General features: G+C 46.1%; 1 protein-coding gene across 1 annotated transcript; it reads right to left on the bottom strand.

Moving 5' to 3' along the window:
• Window positions 1-305: 305 nt before the first annotated feature.
• Window positions 306-6,012, bottom strand: LOC132797787 (uncharacterized). The gene is made up of 5 exons (XM_060809566.1): window positions 5,624-6,012; window positions 2,843-3,402; window positions 2,551-2,768; window positions 1,643-2,341; window positions 306-1,550 (listed from the first exon to the last, which is right to left on the bottom strand). Exons 1-5 carry the CDS (start codon window positions 6,010-6,012, stop codon window positions 306-308), a joined length of 3,111 nt encoding a protein of 1,036 aa, XP_060665549.1.
• Between the last annotated feature and the right edge of the window lie 2,495 nt (window positions 6,013-8,507).

Below are 8,507 nucleotides of genomic sequence, written 5' to 3'. Positions count from 1 at the left end.
GTGGGCCAAACAGTTAGAGCAGTACTTGTTGATGAGTACTGCTCTCAACCGTTTCTCCGCTGTCAGCCTAGGGAATCGCTGACACTTCCGGAGTGGGTGGATCCCACGGCACACGCGACACCGGAACGAGTTGGTGCCAGCGGGGCGGTCCTGGTGGGTGGATGTATGTGATGGCATACTACATGAAATGAAACAAGAAAAAAACCAAAAGATTATTGTAGTAGCCTCTTTGCATTGTCAATGACACACGGAACAGGACAGCATAGGACAACACAGGACGACGAATAGGAATACGGAATAGGAGGTTATTCGTCCTTCAGTCCTTCTGACGTGGAGGGGTCAGTCTTGCTGTCCATCGGGAGTAGAATGAGTTTGGCCACGGGTTTTCGGATAGTACCCCGCGCCGTGAGCACATATACAACTCGGACCTTGGCATCGGTGCCTGGACACGTCGTCAGCACCCGTCCTAGGCGCCACTCGTTCGAGGGGAGGTTGTCTTCTTTTATGACGACCATGTCACCGATCCGAAGATTCCGTGTAGGGGATTGCCATTTCGTCCGTTTGTGCAGCTCCTTCAGGTACTCATCTTTCCAACGGAAACAAAATTGTTGGTGAAGAGCCTTCAGTGGCTGCCATCGATTGAGGATGGAGGTGGCCGGTTGGTTAATTGGTGGTTCCAACACCGAAATAAGTACGAGGAAATGACCAGGAGTGAGCGCTAGTAAGTCCGAAGGGTCCGCGGGCATAGGGGAAATCGGCCTCGAATTCAGGCAGGCTTCGATCTTAGCGAGAAGAGTGGACAACTCTTCGAACGTATACTTCGCTGTGGATGTCGCCTTGTAAAAGAGTGCCTTGAAACTCTTTACGCCGTCTTCCCATAATCTACCCATATGCGGGGCGCCCGGCGGGTTGAAGTGCCAGGATAGGCTCTTGTGGGCGTGTTGTGCGATGATGCACTCCCTCGTCGCTTCCACGAAGTCGTTGAAGATCACTTTGTCAGCTCCAACGAAGGTTTTCCCGTTGTCCGAGTACATCTGGTATGGGCACCCGCGCCGTGCGATGAAACGGGAGAATGCGGCCAGGAATTTCTCCGTCGTGAGATCCGATGTTGCCTCCAAGTGGATCGCCTTCGTGCTGAAGCACACGAAGACGCAGACATACCCTTTGGTGATGAGGCAGGCTCGGCCAGTGTAATTCTTTATTTCGAATGGGCCGGCGATGTCGACTTCAGTGTGCGTGAAAGGTCTCGAGTAGGACGCCCTTTCCTTGGGCAAGTCCCCCATCATTTGGGTCTGCAGTCTCTTCTTGTAGATCACGCAAACCTTGCAAGAGTTGATGGTGGATTTGACGAGGACCTTCAATTTTGGAATCGAGAATCTGGAACGGATCAGCCGCATGACGACTTGGTTACCCCCATGTAAGGATATACGATGGGTGAAGCGAACCAGTAGTCGTGAAAAGGACGAGGAATACGAGAGGATGATTGGATGACTCTCATCGTAACGCAGCGAGTGGGACGCCCTCAGACGCCCACAGGCCCGTAGAATCCCCTTGCCATCGAGGAACGGGTTCAAGTTTCGGATTGAACTTTAAGAAGGAACCTGCTGCTTGGACTGCAGACAGTGGTATTCCTGTGGAATACCATGACGATTAGCCGCTCTTGGATTCGTGACAGCTCATCCGCCTGGACCACGGTAGAGCTTGGAACTGCCAATTTCCGCCTTCTATCGATGAATCTGAGAACATAGGCAGACGTGCGCAGTGCCTTGCCAAACTCAGAGAACTTACACAGGAAATCAGGAGTAGGAGGTAACTTAGCGACGTTGCACTTAATCCGCTGCTCCAGCAAAGTCTCCGGAATGGGACTTGGAGATGTTGGCCACTCTGGTCCATGCCACCACAAAGGATTACGAATCAATTCTTGTGGCAGGACACCTCGGCTTGCAAGATCTGCCGGATTGTGCTCGGATCGCACATGCGACCAGTTCTTGGCGTCGCTGGCTTGGACGATTATGGCCACACGATTGGCCACAAAGGTTGTCCATCTGCAGGGTGGCTTGTTCAACCAGGCGAGAACAATTGTTGAATCAGTCCAAAAGAAAGTCTGGAAACTTTCTGCTGGCAGATTTAGGAGGAGGGCTGCAGATAACTCAGCCAACAGGACTGCGCCACAAAGCTCCAAACGTGGCACTGAGAGAGACTTGACAGGAGCCACCTTTGTCTTCGCAGTGAGGAGATGTGTGGAAACCTTGTTCGCCGTCTCCACACGGACATGGATCGCCGCTCCATACGCCCTTTCTGAAGCATCACAGAATCCGTGGTACTGGAGCTTCACTCGTGTCTGGAATTGGACCCGTCTTGGAATCCGGATCTTTCCCAGAGCAGGATAGCTCTGAGGTACTCCTTCCATTGGAGTAAAAGATCCGTGGGTAAATGCTCGTCCCATTCGAGCGTTTTCAGCCAGATCTCCTGCATGAGGATCTTGGCTCGGATAACAAAAGGGGCCAGCCACCCGGCTGGGGCGAAAAGTTTAGCAATTTGCGAAAGCACCTCCCTCTTCGTGTAGGAGTCCTGATGGGAAACTTCTGGTGGCATGAAAAAGAACTCGTCATCGTGAGCTTGCCATCTGATGCTCAGAGTTTTCGCCGTACTGGAGTCCTCGAGTTCGAGGAAGTCTTCTCTAAGTAGATGGTCCTTTGGAATGTCCTTCAGCACGCTCTTATGGTTCGACGTCCACTTCCTCAGCGGGAATCCAGCGCTGTCCAGGGCTGCACACATTTCCGCAAGGGTCCGGATGGCCTCTTCTTTCGTGTGTGTCCATGCCAGGACGTCGTCCACGTACATGTTGTTGGAGATGACTCGGCTTGCGAGAGGATACTCCAAGCGTATGTCTTCAGCAAGTTGCTGGAGGACTCGTAGAGCCAGGAAAGGCGCACACCGAATGTCACTGTGTTCAACTCGAAGTCACGGATCTCACCGTCCGACGTACGGAACAGAATTCGTTGGAACGGTGTGTGCTTCGAGTCCATGAGGATTTGGCGATACATCTTCGTTATGTCCGCATTGAACACATATCGATAGTATCGCCATCTGAGGATCTGCAACGTGAGATCCAATTGGAGAATGGGCCCTGAATGAAGGATATCATTCAGACTCTTGCCATTTGAGGATGGACAAGAAGCGTTGAAAACGACCCGCACCTTCGTTGTGGTGCTATCTGGTTTGAACACGGCATGGTGAGGCAGATAGAAGTTAGGAGTCGTGACGATTGCCTGAGGCGATATGGGTGTCATATGACCCAAGTCCACGCACTCCTGGAGAACGGGATTGTACTGTTCCTTTAGAGAATCGTTTCTCGACAAACGATTCTCGTTCTTGAGGAATTGAGCCAGCGCTATAGATCTGGAATGGAAGAGTCACCCGATATCTGCCACATTTGCTACGAGAAGTAGTCTTATCGAAGTTTTCTTCGCATGTTTACAAAGTTGGAAAGTTCCGACGACAGGCGACGAGCTGTGGTCGGAAGCTTTAACGAATGTTTTGAGTCCTTTTCGCTCTTTTGGCTCTTGGACATACTATGCTTCGGCAGTCACTTTAGAGTCTTTTTCTCAACAAAGACTCACGATAAAGCGGACAGCCGAAAGCAAGCACAAAATGGAGAGGAACTTCGGCTGTCACAGGATAGCGAGCAAGGCCGACACAAGAAAACAGACGAGGAGAAAAAAGAATCGCTGTTGGAAAAAACAAAATTGTTTGAATAAAACACAAACAGCAGCGTGAATCTTTATTACTCGGTGTGATTGCTGCTGATTATATATGTACATATACGGAAATGGATATGATAATATACATATGTATGTGTAATAACGGATCTGAATATATAATATCAATGTATAAGGAGCATATACGGAGTGTATATGTAACGTGTACGGAAGTGTACGTGTATGTATGTGATAATAGATATATATTATATATGTAACAATGGACTTGAATATATAATATCAATATATGAGGAACGTATACGGAGTGTATATGAATGTAAGGCAGTATACGTGTATGTATGTGATAATATATATATATTATGGGGGTAATACTGGACTTGAGTATATAACTTCAGTATGTATGGAACATATACGGAGTGTATATGTGTGTAAGTGTCGTGTATAGAAGTGTACGTGTATGTATGTGTGTTGTATGCGGATATATATGTCGTATGTATGTGTACATATGTATATATATTCATATATATACATATATATATATATATATGGAGTGTAGTGGATCTACGCGCGTTTGTTTTTAATGGAGTGCGACTTTCTTGTTATTTAGAGTACAATTACACGAAGAGGTTGCATACACTGGAGTGTGTCAAGAAAAACAGACAAACGCGAAACGACAGAAGTACACACAACAGCGGCCAAATCGGAAAATATAAGCGAACTCTTTTAAACATACTTACACATACATATACATATAAGGATATATATATATACTGTGCAAAGTATATACCAAGTAGAAAAGATGGCGGAGAAACTGCCGGTAGAACGCTTATGTACTTATATATATGCTGTGTCACATATATATAAGGTACAAGGAAAAGTAATATGGCGCGAACACGACACTTGCACAAAATGTATGGATGGAAAAAAAGTGTATTAGTTATCTTGAAACAAAACAACCAATGCTGCTGCTGGGGTCGAGCTATCCAGAGATCCGGCTCGAAGGACCAATGATTGTAGGGGGATGCTTGTTCGTCGAAATAAAAACACTTTCACTTTTTTTCTGTAGAACTTGTAGTACTTTTTATAACTTTTATTGGAACACTTGAAAATATACTTTCACATGTGCTTGAGAAAATTTGAACAGTAGAGAAAAAGGCGGAATAGAAAAAAGCACTAAAAAGGGCAGGGTGACCATCTCTAGAGGAAACCAAGAACAGTGTGGGTGCGCGTATGACACGGTCACACGCACAGTATACCAGCTTTGCCGCTATCGATAACTTGCGATCGCGACCACACTGTCAGCTGGCCTGAGTGGTCACACCTGCAGTCATCTGGCATCAACAGTCTTGATTGCTTTCAACTCATCTATACTCTGGCATGCAATAATCAGATCATCTACGTACACCAATATTAACGTTAGATGTTCTCCGTTATTCTTCTTGTATAGACATGGTTCGTTGCTACATGAGATGAAACCAATTCCTGTTAAGACTCCATCCATCCACTCCCTTCCAGATTGTTTTAAGCCATATATGGCCTTCTTTAGACGTAAAACTTGCTTGGAATCGCATTGACCGGGGTATCCTTCAGGTCTTTTCATGTAAACTGTATACGTTAAAGTGCTGTTGAGGTACGCCGTGCAAACATCCATCTGATGTAAATGCAACTTTAACTCTGCAGCCAGAGCTAAAACAATCCGCATACTCTCTAATCTACAAACAGGCCAAAATGTCTCGTTATAATTAACGCCGTACTGCTGTGAGCAACCTTTTGCCACCAGCCTTGCTTTGTAGCGCTCTACTTCGCCACTTGGTCCTCTTTTGACGGTATACACCCATTTATAGTTGATCGCTCGCTGCCCTTTTGGCAACTCCGCCGCTTCCCAGGTTTCGTTTACCAACAGTGACTTGTGCTCTTTATCCATGGCCTCACGCCAAAGCGATGCATTAGCTCCTCCAATCGCCTCCTCTAAGGGGATGGGGATCTCGCCAGCAGTCGCAGCTCCAAGTAGATAAAACTGCTTACGAGGTCGCCCACGCATGCCCGTGCGAACTATCCTTGGCCGTCCAGGACCTACACGCACGTTAGCCTCATCGTCTACACCATCGCCATCAGCGATCTGATCCTCGGATTCTTGAATGCCCATTGGCATATCAAATATAATCGAAGCCTTTCGATTCTGCTCAGTATCGCCAAGTTCGCTAAACAGCACGTCCCTCTTTTCGACCACTTGCCCTGTGCTTGGGTCGTAAGGCCTGTATGCTTTGGCAGTCCTGGAATAACCCACCATGTGGTATTCCTTGCCCTTAGCGTCGAACTTATTTTTTTCCGTGGCCTTTCTCTAAAGCTACTGCAAAAGAACCAAAAACTTTCAAATGAGAAATTGAAGGTTTTTTTACCATTCCACGCTTCCATTGGCGTCATTTTCTTCAGTGCGCTAGTTGGTGACGCTAGTTTACTGCCTCTCCCCACAGTGAAATCTTCATTCCAGATTGTACCAGCAAGCATCGTGACATCTCAACTAATGTCCTATTTGCCCTCTCCGCAACTCCGTTCTGCTGCGGTGTGTACGCCACCGTCAGTTGCCGTGCTATGCCATTCGCCTTCAAGTACTCGTCAAAAACTTTGTTTACATACTCGCGGCCGTTGTCGCTGCGAATGCATTTTATATTCTTGCCAGTTTGCCGTTCAACAAGTTGTTTGAATTCAACGAACTTCGTGAACACTTCGTCTTTGCCTTTTATGAAGTAGACAAATATGCGCCGTGACTTGTCATCGATGAACGCCAAGAAGTATCGATTGCCCCCTATCGATTGTGTATCGAATGACCCGCAATCATCGTAGTGAACTAGTTCCAATACTTCGCTCGTCCTCTGTTCAGATGACTTAGGGCACTTCTGAGTGTGTATTTTACTTAACATGCATGTTTCACATGACCCATTGGATGTGAAGCTTGTTCCTTCCAGTCCGCGCACCATGTTGTTTTTCTCTAGATCCTCCAAGCTACGATAGTTGAGATGACCGTACCGCTTGGTCCATAAAGATCCATCATTATTAGCAGCGCAAAAACACTTGCTTGTTTTGCCGTCAAAAACGTATAAGCTGCCAACTTTCTTTACGAGCAAGATGCACTCTCCGTTCTGTATGATCTTCTCCTGATGTTCACCGAAATGTACTACATTGCCATTAGCCACTGTTTGACTAAACGACATGAAATTTCTCTTCATCTCTGGCACATACAATAGGTTGTTCATAACAATCGTATATCGATCTGCCTTCAGCTTTACTTGACCTATTCCTTTCGCAACTAGGAAACCGTCACCAGCTAGACCTATCCTCTCGGAGTGCTCTTCCAACTTTGTAAACATGCTCTTTTCGCAACACATATGGTTTGTTGCTCCGCTGTCTACGCACCACTTTGATCGTTCGAAAAAATGAGCGTCAGCTGCACATAGCAAACTACAATTTTTATTGTCTTCTTTGTTCGTGCTTTCCTTCGTTTCCTTTTGTACGCATTCGCTTCGACATTCTGCTTTCTTGTGACCACGCTTGCCACACTTAAAACAAACTACGTTTTTTGTCGAATTCCTCTTTATACCGTTGTTCTTATTTGTAACGGTGAATGCCTTTTCGTCGTTGCTTTGCGATTCTGCCTGCGCTTTGCGCTCTACTTCTTCCCTCACTTTTATGCATAGAATTTCATAACTTGGCAAGTCATCGCGAGTTTCGATAGCCACCACGAAATTCTCATAATTTCTTGGAAGACTGGAAAGCAGAATGATTGCTCGTAGCTCGTCACCAATCTGTATCCCAACTCCTGCAAGTTGATCAAGAACTTCTCCAAATGTCTGCAAGTATCCATTGACATCTCCACATTCTGACATCTTAAGTACCAAGAACTTCTTGTACAGTGCGACCTTCCGTACTGATCCACTAGGCAGATGCACTTCTTTAAGTTTTGTCCAAGCAGCAAATGACATTGCACAGTTCATTATGTAACTTAACTGTGATATTTTCACACTTAGTGTGATCATGGCTAAAGCCTTACTGTCTTTGCCATGCCAATCAAATTCTGCACTAGCATCCTCGAGCTTCAGAGCACCCGATGCCAGCTGCCACAATTCCGCATGTACCAAAACACACCGCATGTGAATGCACCAAGAATCGTAATTGTTTTCTTCAAGTTTTTCAATTTGGTATAGGGAATTCATTTTTAATCGTATTAAAAATTTACTTTCGGTCGCGTCCATTGTTCGTTAACAAGTCCAACTTTTCGTGTACAAGTTATTAAGATTATCAGCTCCAGTGTTGCCAAATCGGTGTCCGCTGGGAATCCTTGATCCTGGGTGATGAATTATGGTGGAGGAAACTAATCCCCTTTAATCATTGGCTTTGTGGCTCAGTGAAGTTTTCAAATAATAAATCGATCGATATAACGACAAGTGCCGGAGCATTTATTCATCAGACAAGGCTGCTGTGTAGAACACAACTGAATTCTTATCAAATAAACCTCTACAGCTACACAGTACAGTTGCTTGCTAAGGATAACGGTGCTCAAGTAAGCATTGCGGCACATGAGACTTATGCGCACGAGTCGCTTAATAAGTTGCCGGACCGCGCATGCGAGGGCTGTTCGTTTAATGTTTGGAAGTGTTGCTTCTTAACTTTCATACACAAAAGCACCGCGCGTGCCTGGGCCCATAACCTGTAGAAGTTACGCTTGGCTGTGTGCGTGTGTATGTATAGAAAGACAAAAAAGATCGCCGAGCACGTCTGCTATGTACG

Source organism: Drosophila nasuta, unplaced genomic scaffold (genome assembly GCF_023558535.2).
Source record: "Drosophila nasuta strain 15112-1781.00 unplaced genomic scaffold, ASM2355853v1 ctg20_pilon, whole genome shotgun sequence".
NCBI classification, from domain to species: Eukaryota; Metazoa; Arthropoda; class Insecta; order Diptera; family Drosophilidae; genus Drosophila; species Drosophila nasuta.
The sequence above is the reverse complement of the archived record's forward strand: the minus strand, read 5'-3'. Positions and strand labels throughout refer to the sequence as shown.